The following is a 19,375-nucleotide window of genomic DNA, read 5'->3' on the forward strand; positions in this document are numbered from 1 at the left end:
ATTGTAGCTATACTACTTCTCTCCGTACGTAGTATTCTATTGTTTTTTTTNTTTTTTTTTTTGGGGGGGGGGGGGAATTTTAGTTCTGGATTGAGACTCCCTGCCTTCCCGGTGGAACCTGTTTCCTCTGGTTCTTTGATCCTTTTGACCCTTGCCAGGTGAAAAGCCGTGTCAGCCTCGAAGCTTGAACCGTTTCTGCCCGAGAACTTGCTTTTGCCTGCTGCCCGGTGGATGCAAACCGCTGCAGCTGCAGCAGACCGACCCTCTGAGACCCTCCCTGCGGGTGACCTTGCAAGTGACGCACTTCGACCGACAAACGCGCTTCCACCGCCCAAATTCTGCCGTCCATTCGGCGCCCAGCAGCCGCAGCAGCCAATTCCAACTGCCCAGCTTTCTTCACAAGCCAGCCATGGCTTCACCTTCCACACCATCATCACCTCATCCCCTACCACACACGCAACTTCCCGCCGACGCCGCCATGTCTGCCAACAGGAAACGCTCTGCCGACGGGGCAGCCGCGCCGGCCCTGAAACGACGAAAGGCTTCCACTCTTTCGACCGCGTCGGGCGCCACATCTGCTCACCCGCTCCGCCAAACAACTTTTCCCGACGATCCCGGCATGTCACTCGTGCGATCTCCCTCTGCCGACCATGACGCGATGAGCCTCGTCAGCGGCAGCCAGGTCAGCACGGCCGCGCCCGTCAAGAAGAAGCGCGGCCGCAAATCCAACGCCGAGAAGATGCGCGAGCAGACACCCTCGGTTGCCGGCGGTCGTGCTCCTACCGCCATCAGCGGCATCAGCGATGGTACTGCCCGCGGAGGCAAGGGTTCAGCGGCTGGCGGCGCAGGCAGTGGCGACGAAGCCGAAGGAGAGGATGAGGGTCCCACCGAAGTCGCCGCGACCGCTGATAACCGGACCAAAGAGCAGAAGCAAGAGGAAGTTCGCCTGAAGAACATGCTCATTAATGCTCTCTCAGAAGACCAGTTCCGCCGCTACGAGAACTGGCGCGCCGCCAACTTGAGCAAGGCGTCTGTAAGAAGGGTGAGTTGAACATTCTAGACCCTCTTTCGACCAGCTACGGAGCAGTCTAACATCCCTCCAGCTCGTCAACGCCACCATTTCTCAGTCGGTTCCAGAGAATATCGTCCTCGGAATGCGTGCCGTGGCCAAGGTCTTCATTGGAGACATCATCGAGAGCGCACGTCGAGTCCAAGGCGAGTGGATTCAGACAATGGGCGAGAAGCAGACCGATTTGCCGACCCCCCCACCCACAGCCAGTGCGACACAGGAGACGAACAATGAAGCGGACGCACCAGACAAAGAGATACAACTAGACGACGACCGTCGTGGACCGCTCCGGCCAGAGCATCTCCGTGAGGCCATCCGTAGATACAGGAAAGGATTTGAAGGTGGCGGCGTCGGAATGCAATGGATCTTCCATCAGCAACAACAGGGAGGTGTCGAGCGTTTCCCTACTCGGACTGGAGGACGGAGAATTTTCAAGTAATTTTGGGTAGCGTCTTTTCCGTGCACTGTGTGCATTGATTCGATTGGGACATCGGGACAAGGAAGGAAAGGCGTTAGGGCAGGTATGGGGGAGAGCTAGCTTGATACCCACGGTTTTTAATTCAGGTACTGAGCATACATCGCTGAGGGCAACACTACAGGGATTAATATTCGCTGTCTGCCTTGGGACACAGGTCTGATATTGCTGATGCTATAACTTTGGAGCTTGTGGGTGGTCTTGCTCATGAGTGTGGCGCTCACTCAGTCCCGAACTCCAGGCCCACTTCTCAGAAGACATCTTCCATATTCGTGACATGGATCATGACGCTCACCATAAACGGATTGCTCAGAGCACATTCCTGACCCTGCCTCACCTTCCACGCACCATTGGAAGAAATGCGGAACTCGCTCTCGGGCAGCTTGACCACTACAACTCCCCTTGCCACGGAACAGATACGTATCCTAGATTGATCGGGTGGCCAGCGGAGCGTCTCCCCAGGTGGTAGCTCAACAGTTTGGAAAACGATGCCGTCGGCAAGAATGGCGCGACCTTTCGAGAGAAACGTTGAGGAGAAGGCCACGTCTGTGGTGGGAAGTCAGCTAAAAGGGGGTTCATATATGTGTGATGAGGTCAATTTCGGAGGAAAACTTACTGTTGGCAGACCCGCCCGTCCCTACACGAATCCTCCCAGGTGCGATCTCCCAGTCCGCCGGACTCAGAGGCATCGACGGTCCACCATTGGGATCATCCTGAACACCGAAGAACTGGGGAGAAGAGACGTGACTCTCTGACCATGTGTGCTGGGAACCACCTCTCCTCGTTCTTACCCTGGATTTCAGCTTGGACACCTTTGACGGCGAGCCACTACTGGTTGAAGGCGATGCCCTCGGCTGGGCCTCATTCTGGGAAGTCTTGGACTTCAGCTGAAGCTCGTGCAACCGGCGAGATCGCCGTATGCCATTTGCGGCACACCAGTCGCTCGTGGCCGTGGTCAGGGTTTCTACTGCGCTTCTGCTCTCAGCTTGCTCGTTGGACTCTGGCACAGTCTTTTCGCGGGGCTTGTACACTGCGGCCTCCCTGCGCGCCGCCTTGGTCCCGAGCTTCGCCGCAAGCCGTCGGATCGAGCTGCGTCGCTTCGTTTTGCTGTTGGCTTGGATACCATTGCCGGTGCCACCACTGGCCCGTCGAATGGACACCACCCGGGGCCGACCTGCGATGGGCACAGGAACGGCTGTCTTGTACGCGGGGCTGCCGTGGACTGTGGATGGCGAGAACACAATGATATCCTCGCTATCGTTGTCGTTTTCGCTGTCCGTGCTCTTGTCGGTTTCGTTTTCGCCCCTCCGGGATTGAGAGGATCGGGACCTGTCGGGTGTCTGGATATCGGCATTTCGAGCCTGGTCGTTGAGCGGGAGGGACTCTGACGTCTCTTCTTGGCCCTCAGAGCGAACATGGAATTCGTTACAGCAGACGCCATCTCCAAAGAACTCTTTTAGTCCAATAGAGGCCAGTTCTGGGACCCTGACGCAGCTTGGAAATGGCGGAACCGAGTTGGGACCAGTTTCAAACTTCTGGACTTGTACTTTGTTAAGGCGGACACAGGTTCCGCACGGAGGATCTGCCTGGGTCCCAGTAAGGTAGGCCAACACGGCACAAAGCGTCTTGACGGTTGGGTGACCACTGAGTAATTGAACCCGCCATCTGTGTGGAAGGTCTCTTTTGCGGTCGAGGGACAAGAGCTCGAGCAAGTGGGGGTTTTCCGGATATTGTGTATCAGGAGGCAGGTACATGGTAAGATATTCCCAGGAGGCGGAACTGGGAGACTTCTTGTCAGGCGTACCAGTTGACGATAGACTCCTAGGCGTAAGTGGGCGCCGGTCCTGGCCCGTTATGTCCTTCATGACTGGGACAGGAACAGAGACCATGCTCGACGATAGAAGGTTGTCGCTGGAGGCATTGGAGTGGTGAGAGAAAATTCGTTTTCCCCTCCATTTTCCGTTGCTCCCCTTTGGCCTTGTTACACCGTCGTGTTCAACGCAGCTCTCGGCCTTCTTTCTCCCGCCCGGCCGTCGTGGGGCAGCCTTGGGAGGTGCACTAGTTGGGTCGATAGGCCTCCTCGAAACGACAATTGGAGGCATCCTGCCAGACACAGGATCGGGGATTTTGCGTTGACCAACAACCGACATAGTACCGTCAAGATTGTCGTTTAACAAGCAGCCACGGTGAAGCGCCTTGGTACCAGACAAGTCAGTGTCTAAGATCGAGACCACACAGAGGTCAAGCCACTTACACTAGAGTGGCCGCCTAGAGCCCAGACTTCGGGGAAGATCGTCTGGCAATCTCGGATGGGGCATATCCACGGCTCCGGTTCTCCCATGTGAGGTTGATAATCTTCAGGGAACAAGGTACCGGCTCCCGAGATTTGGCGGTGTGCTCCCTCTTGTCAGAGAAAGGTCAGTAGCTAAGTTTTGAGCAGCCGTGATCACAATCATTGGGCATTGTACATACCAAAGTCGCCCGTCCAGTCTGAGTACCGCCTTGTCCCACACATAATGATTGGGTTTGTCTCATCAACCGCGGTGTCTCTGCTCCCAGGATCAGGAGGCCCTGATGTCTTTCCCCCTGCGCCCTCAAGAGCTCGCAGGGCGTGAAGACGCGCGGTTGTTTCAGTTGCAATATGTCCCATGGAACTGCTCTTTGAACCCGGACCATGACATTGGGAAGATCCATGGTTGGCTTCTGATCGTTCCATGTGATCACTTGCAAGGCTCGAAAAGAGTCCTTCGGTCTCAACTGCCTCCTCTCCCTGGCGGGATTCATTGTGAGATGGTGAAGCTAGTCTCCAGGAAGTGTGGCCTCCTCTTGTGAGTCCTTCCGCGTCGTGCGTGATGACAGGATCTGGCACGTTTGAGAATGGGTCATGTAAGGGATACTCAGCTTTGTCGAAGAGAGAGTCTGCCTCGCACCCAGCACGCTCACGCACGAGCGGTGGAAGTCTGTTATTCCGTGGGCCCAGTAGTAGGGATTGAAGAGGAGCAGCACTTCGCCTTAGGAACCCCCGGCGCGGCTCACCTGCTCCGTCAGGACTGGGCTGGGGACAAGGAGCCGAATGACGGAATGACGCCGCTGTCTCGACCAGTAGCCTCTTTTTGGGTTGAGGAGACCGATCAAGAGGTTGGTCCAAACCGTGTTTTGCGCTCGATGAGCTCCCTGGGGTGTCCCAGGGGGCTTCAGAGCTCGTCGACATCACCGACACATCCGAGATAGTTGATGTGACGAGCTTGTGATGATCGTTATTGGGAAAAGCCACTGCAAGATCCGAGTCAGCAAGAGTTGCTTTTCTCCCAGACTTGGCTAGGACCGACATGTTGAGATCCTGTCAGGACCGCGACTCCAGCGGTGCGGACTCGATGGACTCTTTAAGCCGAACAGTGATCGAACATTGGCGTCAAGCACAATACCGTTTCTCCTTGGAGAGCTGGTGAACCGCTTCGGCGTCCCGAACGATGCCGGATGCCGTACAACCAGAGGACTGGAAGAACTGTCGCTGTCAGCGTCATTAGTGAGGGTGGTGTGGTCATCGGCCCATTGGCTAGAGGACTGTTTGCTTGTACTGTCAAAGGCAACCATGATCAGAATACTTCCAAATAGATGCGAAGAGCAAACGACCAGACGAACATAGGGACTTAGACTCGATAGGAAGGGTGTTAGGTACCGACTGTGTTTGCATATTAAGTCATTTAAAAGCGTCGGGAAACCAGGGACTCGAGAAGGCAAGCAAATGTAGGGACACACAATCGTTTTGTTGTTTTGACAACAGTGGTTCGTTATTTGCTGCATTCCATTGCCTCCATGCCGCGGCAGCCCAGGGCAGGGAGAGCAAACAAGTCGAGGAATGGAAACAGTGCGCAAGGGTCGCCAGGGACGCAGATACAATGAAACTTGAAGTTCTTGTTTCACTTTTCTGGAATTGTACACAGTCGTCAGTTTCATCAGCCATGGTCAACCTTAGACCTACGGGCCTTGCTTGCACCACAGGTGTCGACCAGGCGCTAAACGACGGGTGGTCATCAACTTCTATTTTGACATAGTATTGTACATCGGCCGGTACGCATAGGAAGCGATGAGGCCCTGGCCGCAGTTGAACCTTATGCCTGGGTGGCCTTGGCCGCCTCAGCCTTAGCCCTGGCAGCTTTGGCAGCAGCCGCTGCCTCTGCCTTCTTCAGCATCTCCTGCTCCTTCTTCTGCTGCATCAAAGCGTTGAAACGCTCGCGACGGGCAGCCTTGGCCAGCTTGCGCTTCTTGAGGGACCGGAAACTGACAATCCGTTTCCTCCTCCGCAGGCGGAACTTGGCCCTCCTCGACTCGGTCTTTTCAGTACCAGGGATGACACCGGCATCACCCACGATGCGGCCAATCTCCCAGTTGCTCTCGCGGTAACTGTAGTCGTCTTGCAGATGGAAGACGCGGGTCGCCCGGCGTTCCTCAAGCTTCTTTTGCTCTTCCTTTTCCTGAGCCTCCTTCCTGGCCATGGTAAGCTCCCTTGCCTTGAGCTTCTCCAAGATGAGTTTGGACACCACAGCGTTGCCGTCCGCCAAGGACACTGCGGTGTTATACTTGGAAGCAGGTTGCTCCGCCACAGCTGGGGTCGTCTCCGCGGGGCCTTCGGACTTTTCAGCGCCGCTTGACTCCGTATTTGCATGCCGCGTGATCGACAAAGGAATCCCACTGGGTGACAGGTTGCTTGAGGGTGCTTCTGGCTCGCGGCGGGGGACGGCAACGAGATTGAGTTTCCTTTTCCGGGGTTGGTCAGGAGGATAGGGCAGTGTGTCCTCGCGGTTGAAGACGACGCCGATGTACTGGCGGGTGGGGTGGCGTGCTGGGTCGCGGTAATATTTCACGTAGCCCGCAACCGCGGCATGGATCGTGTGGTCGCGACCCATGATGGTGTTCTCACCGGGGTGCCATATTGTACCGCGCTGCTTGTAAATGATATTGCCGGGAAGAACGTACTGGTCTGAGCAGAGAGCGTGATCAGTTACCCGGAATTGACCGCCCGGATTTTGGAACTGCAGCCTCGGACAACACGGGCACCGCATGCTCCAGTCCAGGCACCAAAAGAAGATAACGTACCGCCGGTCTTTTTGGCGCCCAGCTTCTTTGGGATGGTCTTTTTGTCCTTGAGCTTGTAGGCGCCCTGCGCCTTGACGGTGGCATAACGGCGACCCTCAACGGCAGCATTGGCGGCCATTGGCGACGCAATACGGAGGTTCGCAAATCGATCTTCGAGGGTTGGCATTGACGCCGGCGTCGCGGTCGGCCGGAGCACAGTGGTGAAGCCTCGGCAGCTACCGGCAGCAGCCCTGTGGAGGGGCCGCTGCAGCTGTGTGAGATGCATTGAGTCCGACTCGCGCACGCTGCGCAGTAGCGAACACGGCGGAGGTTCCGTCGAGGGTGTTGCGGGATCCCGGACCAGAACACGGAGGGGGCCGGGCTCTCGCCGGAATGTGTGTAGATGGACCGTCAACTGATGCGGTCTTGTTTGCTTGTGCCGGCTGAAGTTTTCTGCTGAGTCAGCACTTCTTGGGCTGGAGGGGAAGCCCCGGTGCGATAAGATAAGGACCCACTGCGGGATCTAGCACCGTCTGGGAAGAAGATGGTGACGGACACCCTGGAAGGACGGGAACCGTTTGGTCCTGCGTTGATCTGGCCAGCTAGCAACCTCAGAATACTACATCTCTTGGATCAGACACAACCTCCGACTGAACACAGCTCTTCGAACCCACGCAGAACACAACTACTAGCCGGAGAAACCTGAGTTGGAATTTGACTTGCGAACTACAATCACACCAACCATGCGCCTCTTCGTTGCTTTATTGCTCGCTCTCGCGAGCGTCGTCTCGGCACAATTTGGCTTTTTCGACCACATGTTCCACGGCGGACAGCAACACCACCAACAACCTCAGAATGTTCCAAGCGACTCGTCAAACTACCGTGCGCAATACTTGCGGGCTCGCTGCGATAAATATCTGTGTCCTGACACTCTCGGTGAGCTTCAGCCCAGCCACGCTCATCAACGATCACTGCTAACCATAGCTTGGGTATGTACAACAGCTTGTGTACACTTTCCGCATCACTGCCCCTGCCCGTGGCCGGCATATGAGGACAAGTTTGAGCTCGCTGAAGGACAACGTATCTGCATCTCGAAGGGAGGTTTCAAGGCTGGAGAGGCTGCGAGGAAGGTCGAGCTGGCTCGCAAAGGCCTGCTATGATGCGCAAACGGGCATGTTTGGGCAATTCTGGTGCATCGATTGTCGAGAGGGCAGAAGTAAATAAACGAAATAGAAACTCTGGTCAAACGCAGCCTATGGTATAATGTGCTAAGGGGACAAACGGAAAGACGTCGGGTTTCCACAGCAGCAAGGACTGTTCAATAGACTTGCCTGAGAAAACTCGCTCTAGGAGGTCATCCACCATATCGTGGTTAATTAAACGAGCTCTTCCTTGCGGTCGTGATACTCTCTGTGGTGCCTACGAGGAGGAGCCGTTCACCTGCTTGGGCAGCGGTGGGACAGGTGGAATCTTCCCCTTCTTGTCGCCGTTGTTCTCGTCCTCGTCTTCTTCATCCTCATCGTCGTCCTCCAACTGCTCTGGATGACCTAACAACGCAGCCACGTTTTTCATCTCGTAATGCTTTTTGCGCATCTCCTCGAACTTGCGATGCTTCTCTCGCTCCTCCGGGCTCAAGCCAACATAATCCTCGCTGTCCGTGTCGTGCCCACTGCCGCTACTGTCGACGTGTACCGCACGGTGCCGGTTGGGGGATGACGGCGCAAATACGTGCTCGGGCAACTCCTCCTCGGGCTCGCCGAGCGAGAGGTTTGGGATGTCATCCTTGCCATCGTCGTCCTCGTCATCGGATGGGTGCTCGGCGGGGTCGTAGTACTTGGCGTACGGCGTCTTGGGCTCGGTGATCTTCATGGTGCTTGTGCGCTCTTGCTCTGTCAAGTACAGATTCGCCTCGTCCCACTTGAGCCGCTGACCTTGCTCGGGTCCGTCAGAGGTCGTGTTGTCGCGCGGCGGCAGAGAACTCTGTCTCTGAGCGCCGGTCGGTCGCGACCCGCTCGCTGATGAGGATGACCTTCGATGCCCTGCGTTGTATTGGGTGTTGAGAATGGTCAACTCCCGCGCCTCCTTGGGGGTCAACGGATGATGGATTGGCGAGCGCCCCGGCGCATGGCTGTCGGTTGGAGACGTAGGTGGCGAAACCCGTCGAGAGTTCTTGAGGATTCCTAATGATTGTAGACTGCCGTTAGTTTGGATTGTCTCGGCGACATTGTTGAGAGAATTGTCTGTTGGCTATCAAGCCCTCATCTTACCTTTCGGACGTAGGGCTTGCGACGCTGGCGGGGTATGTGTCGGTTTCTCCATTTCGCGCGGTGTCTGGGGGAAAGGTCACAATCAACTTTGTCGAAATGCACTCTCTCGCCTTGATCTTGAGTTGTGGGAAATGAGTGTGGATGTCGCGCGTCCTTGTCTTATGTCTGGCTTTTGGAAGAAAGCAACAGAAGTCAAGGATGGCGGTGGAATGACCTCCGGATTGTTTCCTGCTCGGGTGGGGTGGGCTCAATGTGTCTGTTGCCAAGCCCAAGCCAACCACAGCCTGAGATTTCCCTTGGGATTCCCGTTTTGGCAACAATCACATGGACGGCAGAACGATGAGGTCACACCACGCTGCGTGTGTGCTTGATGGTACCTCGTAAAGTTATGTTTCTTAGTCAGATAATTGATTACGTTAGCTTTCGCCATCAAAGGACGTTGGTGTGTAGATGTATGTATACTCCGTATACTCAGGTCCATACCTGGACGTCCTGTGTTGATATTCCAAGCCTCCGACTGCCAATGCACAGCCTTCATTCATGAGGTTCATGAATTTTCTGTGGCCGGTCTTATGATCGAATATCTGACTGAAAATCACTGATTGTATGACAACGACCAGGAATGAATCTCCATGCCCAGCAACCCCGAATTGTGAGGAGGTTTTGGTGGCAAGTACGGAAGGTTTAACTCCAAACACAGCCCCCATGGCCCACTTATGCACCTGCATACCGAGCCAGACTCTGACCCGTCTCGAACCTTTGATGGACGTGCTACCAATCAACTACACATTTACTTGGCTTATACATCACCTAATTACCGTTCCCGCTCCGCCCTCTAGAGCAATGCCCACTTCTCGAGTCCTCTGAAATGGCGATTAACCAGCGGTCAGATTCCAGTTGAGGCTAAATATCTTGTGTCAAAGAAACTACAACCACAAATATCTGAGATGAATTGAAAATAGAATGGTTGTCTTCACATCTATTTTGTTGGACTCATTATTGTGACTAGTATCATGTTCCTAGAAGTTGTTTGGGCAGCTGCATCAAAAGCCTTTTGACTGATACTTGGCCAAAAGTTCGTCATCGACGTCATGCTCAAACACATCAACTTTAGTCGTAGCAAACTTGCGTGCGCTCACCCCCTTCTCAAAAAGCAGATCAAGCTCGGCAAATGTCCGACCAGACGGTTCAGGGACACGGAAGTAGGTGTATACCACGCAGAGGCCACATACCCCCGCCTAGATATGAGTTTGTATTAGTTCACAGGTAAAATTTCAAAAAGACGGGTGGTGACCTACCCAGAAAAATCCTGCAAAGTTGCTCCAGTCCCAGGCTCCAGGGTTCAGCATGTATGGGGTGAGGACAGACGCGACGATGCCAACAATGATGCTGTAAGACTGTTAGCATGGAGGCCAAAACGGAACAGATCGGACAGGGGCGTACTATAGAACACGACCGAGCGCGACAGTCTTTATCTGCAGTCGCCGAGTAGAGAGTTCGCCCACAAGGGAGTAGCATACAGTCCCCACTGTCAGCTGGTATGTCAGGGCCCAGCCGAGCATGATGCTGCCTGTTGCAATGGAGCCTTCTCTCCGATGGGCCTCGGGGACGAGCCCAAGGAAGCCAAGGACAAGGAGCATGCTGAATAGTCCGCAGAGGCCGTAGAGATATAGAGACCGGCGTCCGATACCGCGGCTCATGAGGAACCAGGCGCCGAACACCCCCACCATGTTCATTCCGTATTGGCCGAGAGCGAATCCATAAGCGCTGTTTTCGTTGAGACCTGCTTGCTTCAGGAAGTAGGTCGAATAATTGGAGAAGGAATTGCCCGACAAGTTCTGGATGGCCCAAACCATGCAGACGATCTAATGATTCGATATCCCGTTAGCAAACACCCAGCGGCCCTGTTAGACATACAAACGATGCCGTACCTCCGTTCGCCTCAAGTTGGAGCCTTTGAAGCAATCCAGATAAGTGGCTCCTTTGGTGGCTTGCTCCTCAAGTGCCGTGGTGTGGACCATCATATTGATAGTTTCGTCAGCGTCGAAGTCCGTTTCACGATTGGGACTTGTCAGGCGTAACAAAGCCCTCTTTGCTTCGGCGAGCTTTCCTTTCCGGACGCACCACCAAGGAGATTCGGGGCAGAAGAACACTCCGATGGCAAGTGGAAGCGGCCACATCCATTGAAGCGCATAGGGGATGCGATATGCCCATTCGTCTTGCCTATCCAGCATGGACATAATCACGCCGATGCCAATGATCTGCCCAAGGCCCCAGCAGAAGTTTACATAGGTCGTGAGATAGCCGCGCATGGGAATAGGGCAAACCTCTGACGCGTACGTAATAGTCAGAGTCTGGAAGACTCCCCATGGCTGTGGAAAGACTGTTAGCAGAGCTTATCCAAAATTATTCCATCAGACAAAGGGGGTGTTCCATACAATGCCACAGAGAATTTCTGCTGCGAGGAGTGTCTGTACGTTCTGGGCGGTGAAGAACAATGCAGTCCAGGCGCTGATCAACCCCAGGCATACGATGACAGTCCACCGATAGCCAAAGCGTTCCGACACCCAGCCGTTGATGAGGAGGCCGATAAGCTCGCCAACGTTGGCACCCTATTATCGTGAACCACCAAGTCAGACCAGAACCATTTCTTGAGTTGGATTGGAAGCACATCGATCGTTAGCAAATGATTGGGGGAACTGAACGTACATTGCCCAGGCCCGCTTGCCACGGAGCCGGGACCTCCCACTCTCCACTAGGAAGCTGTTCGCCGTACTTTTTATTGAATTGTGGAAAGGCATCTTTTAAGTGTTTGTTAGCTGCATCGAGGTGAAACGAAGCCAACTAAGAGTCGGCAAGACCTACAAAAGTTGTTGATCAGACAGATATCGTAGCCCTCCATGACAATGCATGTCGAGATGAGGATGCTCCATGCGATAGCCTTTGGATATAGGCGGATGCCTTGCATCAAGGTCATGTTCTGCTCGTTCTTGGTGGCATTTCGTGCGGCTTGTATGATGCGTTCCCGGGATTTGAGCTGCTCGACCTGATCTTGTTCATAGTATTGGTCCTTCTCCTCGTCTCTGGTCTTACGACCTGCAGGCTCAACGGCTGCAGATATCTCTGGGGACTCCATCTCCAGCGAGGACAATCGTGCTCGTCTCTGGATGTACGACAGGTGAACGAAGTTGCGGTCTCCTCAGATCACAGTGGTGGGTAGTGACTTCAGGATTTCATTAAATCCCCTGAGGAGTGTCGGTTCAAATGACTTAACCCACCACTCGGGATAACCAGGGGTCAATCCTAGCCGGAATAAAAAAAGATTCTCGAAGGTTCAGATTCAGCTCCAATGGGGAGTCAGCGACGATATCGACACATGAGAGTGGTGGAGTTATGAGTGGAGTGTGGATGCACTATCGAAGAGAAAAGTGGAAGCAACAACCCCTGTTCCAGATGCCTTTCGTCCAGAGCCCGCTGACGTTGCTGGCTGGACATAATACAGCGGAAGAAACTGGTCGGTTATTCGGTTAACTTTGTTGAGATAGATGTCTGGGATGGAGAGCCGGGCAAATCACTGCGAGCTGTAAGTGCCGGTGACATCACACAAGGTGCCGCAGATCACAGCATAAAGGGAAGGTGAATGCATACCCTAGGTACAATCGATTATTTTGGACCGTGGTAGGATCCCATCCTGCACCGGTTACGGCTACTAATGATCCAGTCTGCGGGCAGCACGGTTATCACGGATATGTGTAACGTTGAGATGGGAAGGATCGCCCATGACACGAAGCTCATCCTTCACAAACACACCAAGGGCCTGTTTGCCCCTGGAATTGATGGACAGGTCTTGGTACATACCTGTTTCATTGTTGTCCATGATACCAGGTACGGCTTTTTCCATTCCCAGGGTCGATATGGGACATAACATGGCAGAGAAACGTTCCGGTTGAGATCAAATCGGGCGGGAAGCGAGGGCACGGCAGATGAGGGTTCGAGATAATTTTACTGTGCAGTAGGTACCATGGACCGGGCTGAATTTCAGGTTATCTTGAACAGCATACGAGTAGATTCTTGAACATTTCTCGCTGAATTCCCAGCCTGAACACTGCGTTGCCTCTCTGCTTGAATGTCAGGTATGTACCTAGGATGCCATCAGCATCGAGAATGGTTGGTGCGCTCCTCAGTGTTTGGGCCGGTCACACTCCGCTTGGCCGGGCTGCCAGGAAAAGCGGGGTTCGGCACCAGATGGACGCGCCTGATTGGCAAGACCGAACTTCCCCTGGTCGTCAGCCTCAGCCAGCCAGGGTCTGGCGTCGTGTGTTCGCCTTCCTCTCACAATCAGAGACGAAATCATCGCATCAGACCGTGAGAATTTCTCGTCGAACTCTCCGTCAAGCTCAAGCCCATCAAAGTTCCAAGTGAACGCCATGGAGTGACCCTGCACCTTTTCGCTGTCGCGATTCAGCCACATTTGCCGTTCCTCCTGGTACCTGGTTTTTGGTTCCCCACCAAATCTGCATTCGAGCTCTTGCTCCCAACCCTGGAGGGCCTTCGGCTTCTAGCAGCAGCTGCATGCTTGTCCTTCTCTGATGCCGATCCCGATCGCTGACTGACCGAACAATCGCGCGCACGTGGCCGTGTCTCCCTCCGAGCACCCGGTTTGCCAATGCCGCCCGGCGCCGGCGCCTCGTCCGGATTCGGGTCCGGGTCGGGGTTGGCGTCTCCACCCCGCGGCCTGGCGAAGTTTGGATGGTGAGCTGATCCCAGTTGCCGAGTGGACCGATGTGATGAGAAAGGGATGCCCGCCCTGCATCAGGGCGGAGTCTCACGCTCAACACCATTCATCGTTCAATGCTAACTGGTTGAGCAGTGCAAGATGTCGACAACATCATCTCAAATGTTGGTCATCGGGTTGCTTGATAACTCACACTTTTTAGTCCATTTACCTCTGTTATTCGCTCAGTGTAACAGGGGCTGCTTTTGATTTAGATCCCTTATTGACTTTGAACATACACAGGCGATAGAGTGACGCCAACATGTGGACGATGTCTGAACGCTGCCGAAGTCTGTATTCCTCCGGGTCTCAAGATCCGCGAGCCTAGCAAACGTTAGTGACCCCCCGTGCTTTTATTCGTCCAGAACCTGCTGCGATTGACACTGAAATGCTTGCTCTAGAGAAATTCAAATTCGGCAACAAGCAGAAGTGGGTTAAGACGCCTCGGAGATGTTAGTGGTTTATTGGTTCACCCCTCGGTGGTTCGCCCATGGGTCGGGCCTGAATAGTCACGTTCTAACTTTGATGAACTCCAAGTGGTTTTCATCGATGAGTCTCAAACAACGATTCACGATGCTTCGAGTCCAGAAAGCGGACCAGACGAAGTTGAGACGATGTGGGACTCGCCCAACATCGTCTCAGACATCTCGTCTCACAAGACACCGCCGTCATCGACCAGCATATCGCCTTTCCGGCCCCCGTCCCCTCCCGACCGTTTGCGCCGGATGATGATATCGTCGGTTGTGAACCCTCCAGTATCAACCTGGCCCCTGACAAACCCAGACGAAGCCCACCTTTTTCGTCATTTTGTTAGTCGGCTGGCGATGTGGGTAAGAAACCCCAGAGCCCAAAAACTGTTGCTGGCGCACCATAACTGACGTGTATTAATCTGTAGCTCGACCTATGTGATCCAAATCGTATGCTCCAGCGTGCCTCAATTTTCATACTTCTGACTCATTGCTTCTGGGCTGTAGTTGACGAGGCCTCCCCGCAGATACTTTCGAGATTATTGTCCCTCAACGGGCCCGAGAATCCCCTGTCCTTCTGAAAGCCATGTTCGCCCTCTCTGCCCGTCATTTAGGCCAGACGCGAGCCCAGGATCAGCACAGAAAGAGTTACAACCAGCTTGCCGATATGTACAATGAGGCATGCATCAACATTATGAAGAGCATATTGACCAGCAACAACTACGAGCCGGCATGGACCGAGAATTTGTTTGCGGCCACCATTATCCTGCAGGTTATGGAGGAAATGAACGGTAGGCCGGCCAGAAACCTGGATATTATTTATGTCAGATCACACAAACTGGGAATGCAGGCTGACAATGCCACACCACAGCTGGATTAACTGACGGGAACGATGATGGAGGGGCCGACCAGGACAGCCATAAGGAGGCTCTTCATCGAGGACATCTCCCAGGCATGTACCGCTTTGTTCGGGAGCGCTCTTTCGAGCCTGGCACTTTGGGCGCAGCATCATTCTGGGTTGGCCTGCGACAGGAGATCTACAGTGCTGTGACCAAGAGACAGCCCGTCTGCCTGAACCTCGTCCACCCCGGGCTGGTCGACAGGTCACTTACCGAGACCGATGACTATACCTGGGCGAATCTCGCCGTCGTGCATTGCGCTGATGTTCTCAACTTCTGCTTCGGATCCGAGCGACATCAGCAGCATCGTTGGGAAGAGCTGGATGCCTTCAATCGAAGATGGTCCGAAAAGCAACCCCGGTCCTATGATCCTATCTTCCGAGCGCCCCAGGGCACAGGGATATTCCCAGAGATCTGGTATCATCGCAGTTGTCAAGGAAAGCTCATTCCAACCTTTTGTGATCTCTTGCCTACCGCGAGTACTAACGTGCTTTGAGCTCACAGTAATCGGCCTCCAGCACCACCGCCTCGCGAGGTTGTTTTTGCTGGATTATCGTATTAAGTGTGGAAATATAACACCCGATGTGAAATTCAAGCTTGAGGTGGGTCAAGAACATTTTCAAGATCACCGGCCGTCGGAGCAGCCACTAATAGCGAACTCTCTTACTAGGAAAGCATTCGGGATAATGTCCGCGAGATCTGCGGCATTGGGCGTGGCAACCAGTGGACGCCTCCTGGCATGTTCACTGCATGCATGGCAATCTCAGCATGTAAGCCGACCTGTCTCCGTGCATGGCCCCTCGCTGTCAGCTGGTAACATATTTAGTTGACTAACACTCATAACAGTTGGTGACTACTTTGAGAGAGTCGAAGAACAAGACGCCATGCTGGAAATCCTCGAGCAAACCCAAAAAGACCACGCCCGACCGACAGAAAGCGTCAGACTCAACATGCTACGTGTTTGGGGCCGGGGGACTGGGAGGTGACGGTTCGTCGGAGGCAATGCCAAACGATCAAGGACCTCCGAACTATGCCTCAAGTGATCACCATCTCCACCCAATATCATTCACATTTGCGGCAAAGAATATGCGTGAGAAGTACACAAGATATTATGGCATCAGAGAAGCAAGGGATGAACAGTCTTCAGGGATGCGCGATCAGCTCAGGATTGTAATTAATGAGGTGCTATCAGGGCGTGATAATCTATCATATCTAGCCCTTGCAAGAGCAGGACTTGAATGGCCGAGTTGGAGATTTAGGCTCTAATACTATTTATGTTTTTATAGAAACCCATGGTGTTGAGCTATTACAGAGGTCGTTGATGAATGGAGGAAACATGTTAGATGTCAACCAGTCCGGTCTGCTGGCTGTTTAGCGGCGACACAAACAGCGGTCAGGCAGTGACGCGAAGCATCTCGTGACCACCTTTGCTTCCTTCAGCTATCAGGTGGTATGTAATTATGAGATGATGGTATGAACGGTGTTTAATAGTCTTTTTCTTGGCCTCAGCGGGGAATGTGCCACGGAATATTACGGAGCACACCCATCGAGCCTCTTTCCAGTCCTTCCCCCCAACGGAATCCGGCATGAGCTGAGACAGAAACGGGTTTCCCACTCCGTAATATGACTCCAGCCGGAGTGTCTGATCTTGTTCATCCCGGCAGCACGGTCGTCTGTCCCGAGACCACGGGTCCCGGCACTGGCCTGCATGTTGATTGCAGCCTGCAGGGTCTCAGTTGGAGCACTCATCATGTGCTAGCCATGCCCAACCATGCAGGGCAGCAACCGACACTGAGGCTAAAGATCTTGCCCCTGATTGCCACTGGCCAGGCGTGATGGCACCTTGTCAATCAAGCCAATGCAAGATGTGGGAACTGGGTTATATCTCTGCACATACTGTGTAGCGTTCGGCTCGCTGGTGCCCACGCCGGCGTTGGCGAATGGACATCGTGCGTTCTACCGGGCGAGGTGCATAATTAGCTCCCTACCTACGAAGCGGCTTCAGTGCGAAGACGCGTCGGAAAGACTTACTTCTTTTGACGCAGCGGGTTGGGCAATGGAGCAGGATTGCCACATTCACCGCGTCGACTTGAAGCACGTCTCTGGAAAACGGAAATTCCCGCCGACGCCGATCGATCTACTCCTGTCTCGCGCCTCAAGGTTACATGGAGATCATTGGCTGCCACCACCATGCATGCCTGGACATCTCAGAAACATCACACTTTTCAAAGAGCAAAGGGAGTGATTCTACCCTCAACAATTTTGTCGACATCCCCGTCCGGGCCAGCGACATCGGACCTCGTGACACGTAGGTGCCAGTGACATGTCGAATTGCCTCCACGCCCATTCATGGGAAGCATCGCCAAGGTCGGCCGACCGCATCCCACGTTGATGCACGCGGCTGCTTCGGGAAGGGTGAAATGACTATGGCACAATACAGCCGGGTTGAAACATGAATCACCTACCGGCTCAAGTCTCCTGGTGCCGATAACCTCCAGCAAGAGTGGCAAGTATCTCCGAAGGGTCCTCAACGCGAGGAGTCGGATGCAAGATGTATGTCGGGATTGGAATATATAAGGGTACCTGTCAACGGCTCGTCTTGTCACTACCAGGATTCAACTTTCTTCACATACATCTTGAGGGAGCCATCTTGAGCTCTTCCCTTTGGCCAAGCTTCTCTGCCTTCCTACCACCCAGAACACTCGAGCGGACACTTTGTTAGGATCCTTTTCATCATGGCCGTGGTTGTCGATAATCGTCCCGCTCGATATGACGCTGCCGGGCTTGAGGCCATCTCTGACGCTGTTGATACCATCAACGTGTTCAAGGGTCTATCGAAGGAATCAGCTTTCGACGAGCCCTCCAGGTTCGACGCCGACAAAGATAAAACCGCGTTTCGAAGATACAACGAGGCATGCGATCGAGTAAAGGCCTTCTACGCCGAGCAACATGCCAAGCAGACCGTGGCTCACAATTTGGCGGCTCGGGAGCGCTTCTTTTCACCAGACCGACACAGGCCTGAGATGACGGTGTGGGAAGCCATTGAGAAGCTGAACGAGCTTGTTGACGACAGCGACCCGGATACAGAGTTGAGCCAGATCCAGCACCTCCTGCAGTGTGCTGAGGCAATGCGACGGGATGGCAAACCGCGCTGGATGCAGCTCACTGGGCTCATCCATGACCTGGGCAAGTTGATGCTCTACATGGGCGGTTGCTGCGAGGGACAGTGGGATGTGGTCGGCGATACGTTCCCCGTGGGATGCCGGTTCGATGAGCGGTGCATCTATCCGGAGACCTTTGCCGCCAACCCTGATTCACACCACGAGGTGTATAGCACCCGCTACGGGATATACAAGCCCGGCTGTGGCATGGACAAGCTCATCATGAGCTGGGGCCACGATGAGTACCTGTACCTGGTTCTGAAGGACCAATGCACCCTACCGCGCGAAGCGCTTGCCATGGTCCGCTTCCATTCGTTTTACCCATGGCACAGAGAGGGCGCGTATATGGAGTTCATGGCCGAAGGAGACGAGGAGTTGCTGCATGCGGTTCGCGCCTTCAACCCGTACGATCTGTACAGCAAGTCGGATGACCCACCCAAAGTTGAGGAGTTGAAGGTGAGTTATACCAGAAGGTTGAAAGACGAGAAAAGCCCGAAGCTGACGCCTCATTAGCCGTATTACTTGGAGCTCATCGATGAATACTTCCCACAAAAGGTCATCAAGTGGTAGGGGGCAATAAGATTCCCCTGTCGTTAGGAGTTTGGGGTGAACGGATGTTGGGTTGTTTGTGATGCGACTAGATTATTGATGTTTCTGTGATGTTATTATCTGCGAACGGGGTTTTGACATTTAGCGTAGAGACAAGGAGTTTTTGTTTTGAGTCGTTGCAAGGAAACGATATCCATCGAGCCGAATTCCTTGATCAAAAGACATGAACTTCCCGCTCGATAGAAGAAGAATATCGTCTAATAACTGCCTGGAGGGCAATCTGTATCCTCAAATGCGGATTATAGTAAATGAGTGAAAGGTGTTTCCCAAATATTTGCACACTCCCGTTTTCGCTCGGAAGTAAGACACTGAGTTCAAGGGAGCTCTTGAGTAGTGAATTTACTTATTATCAATTCAGGCACCTTTGGATATCCATAAGGAGAGTTTCGGTCCAGTTTCAGGCCGCCCTTTGAATGAGCTACAATGACTCAGCCTCATGTCTGGGTTCCTGATGACATCATGGCCGCTAAGCTAACGCCCCCGATCCGACCCGTCATTTCATTGAGCAAGAGATCGGAATACCATTTTAGTGCAGGAGGCAGCGGGTTAACGTATTCACTGGTCATCATCAGTCCAAT

General features: G+C 53.8%; 8 protein-coding genes across 8 annotated transcripts; 4 read left to right on the forward strand and 4 right to left on the reverse strand.

Annotated features, from left to right (window-relative positions):
• Nucleotides 1-478: 478 nt before the first annotated feature.
• Nucleotides 479-1,508, forward strand: VTJ04DRAFT_7006 (uncharacterized protein; the record flags this gene model as incomplete). Its single annotated transcript, XM_069365287.1, has 2 exons — nucleotides 479-1,042; nucleotides 1,104-1,508. The coding sequence occupies 2 exons, from the start codon at nucleotides 479-481 to the stop codon at nucleotides 1,506-1,508; spliced, it is 969 nt and encodes a 322-aa protein (XP_069219028.1).
• A 286-nt stretch (nucleotides 1,509-1,794) lies between these two features.
• VTJ04DRAFT_7007 (uncharacterized protein) lies at nucleotides 1,795-4,059 on the reverse strand (the record flags this gene model as incomplete). The annotated part of the gene is made up of 6 exons (XM_069365288.1): nucleotides 1,795-2,090; nucleotides 2,161-2,272; nucleotides 2,336-3,084; nucleotides 3,700-3,739; nucleotides 3,799-3,947; nucleotides 4,017-4,059. The coding sequence occupies 6 exons, from the start codon at nucleotides 4,057-4,059 to the stop codon at nucleotides 1,795-1,797; spliced, it is 1,389 nt and encodes a 462-aa protein (XP_069219029.1).
• A 1,597-nt stretch (nucleotides 4,060-5,656) lies between these two features.
• VTJ04DRAFT_7008 (mitochondrial 54S ribosomal protein bL27m) lies at nucleotides 5,657-6,906 on the reverse strand (the record flags this gene model as incomplete). The annotated part of the gene is made up of 2 exons (XM_069365289.1): nucleotides 5,657-6,525; nucleotides 6,642-6,906. The coding sequence occupies 2 exons, from the start codon at nucleotides 6,904-6,906 to the stop codon at nucleotides 5,657-5,659; spliced, it is 1,134 nt and encodes a 377-aa protein (XP_069219030.1).
• Nucleotides 6,907-7,363: 457 nt separating this feature from the next.
• VTJ04DRAFT_7009 (uncharacterized protein) lies at nucleotides 7,364-7,780 on the forward strand (the record flags this gene model as incomplete). Its single annotated transcript, XM_069365290.1, has 2 exons — nucleotides 7,364-7,556; nucleotides 7,623-7,780. The coding sequence occupies 2 exons, from the start codon at nucleotides 7,364-7,366 to the stop codon at nucleotides 7,778-7,780; spliced, it is 351 nt and encodes a 116-aa protein (XP_069219031.1).
• A 259-nt stretch (nucleotides 7,781-8,039) lies between these two features.
• VTJ04DRAFT_7010 (uncharacterized protein) lies at nucleotides 8,040-8,939 on the reverse strand (the record flags this gene model as incomplete). Its single annotated transcript, XM_069365292.1, has 2 exons — nucleotides 8,040-8,800; nucleotides 8,888-8,939. The coding sequence occupies 2 exons, from the start codon at nucleotides 8,937-8,939 to the stop codon at nucleotides 8,040-8,042; spliced, it is 813 nt and encodes a 270-aa protein (XP_069219032.1).
• Nucleotides 8,940-9,930: 991 nt separating this feature from the next.
• Nucleotides 9,931-12,023, reverse strand: VTJ04DRAFT_7011 (uncharacterized protein; the record flags this gene model as incomplete). Its single annotated transcript, XM_069365293.1, has 7 exons — nucleotides 9,931-10,125; nucleotides 10,186-10,276; nucleotides 10,331-10,752; nucleotides 10,819-11,259; nucleotides 11,326-11,499; nucleotides 11,597-11,688; nucleotides 11,753-12,023. 7 exons carry the CDS (start codon nucleotides 12,021-12,023, stop codon nucleotides 9,931-9,933), a joined length of 1,686 nt encoding a protein of 561 aa, XP_069219033.1.
• Nucleotides 12,024-13,553: 1,530 nt separating this feature from the next.
• On the forward strand, nucleotides 13,554-16,293 carry VTJ04DRAFT_7012 (uncharacterized protein; the record flags this gene model as incomplete). The annotated part of the gene is made up of 12 exons (XM_069365294.1): nucleotides 13,554-13,639; nucleotides 13,758-13,786; nucleotides 13,905-13,994; nucleotides 14,063-14,113; nucleotides 14,199-14,491; nucleotides 14,557-14,578; nucleotides 14,656-14,919; nucleotides 15,000-15,455; nucleotides 15,532-15,629; nucleotides 15,698-15,797; nucleotides 15,874-16,009; nucleotides 16,068-16,293. 12 exons carry the CDS (start codon nucleotides 13,554-13,556, stop codon nucleotides 16,291-16,293), a joined length of 1,851 nt encoding a protein of 616 aa, XP_069219034.1.
• A 1,469-nt stretch (nucleotides 16,294-17,762) lies between these two features.
• Nucleotides 17,763-18,758, forward strand: VTJ04DRAFT_7013 (uncharacterized protein; the record flags this gene model as incomplete). The annotated part of the gene is made up of 2 exons (XM_069365295.1): nucleotides 17,763-18,644; nucleotides 18,702-18,758. 2 exons carry the CDS (start codon nucleotides 17,763-17,765, stop codon nucleotides 18,756-18,758), a joined length of 939 nt encoding a protein of 312 aa, XP_069219035.1.
• Between the last annotated feature and the right edge of the window lie 617 nt (nucleotides 18,759-19,375).

This window comes from Mycothermus thermophilus (genome assembly GCF_041956435.1).
Source record: "Mycothermus thermophilus strain CBS 625.91 unplaced genomic scaffold VTJ04scaffold_4, whole genome shotgun sequence".
Classification (NCBI taxonomy): Eukaryota; Fungi; Ascomycota; class Sordariomycetes; order Sordariales; family Chaetomiaceae; genus Mycothermus; species Mycothermus thermophilus.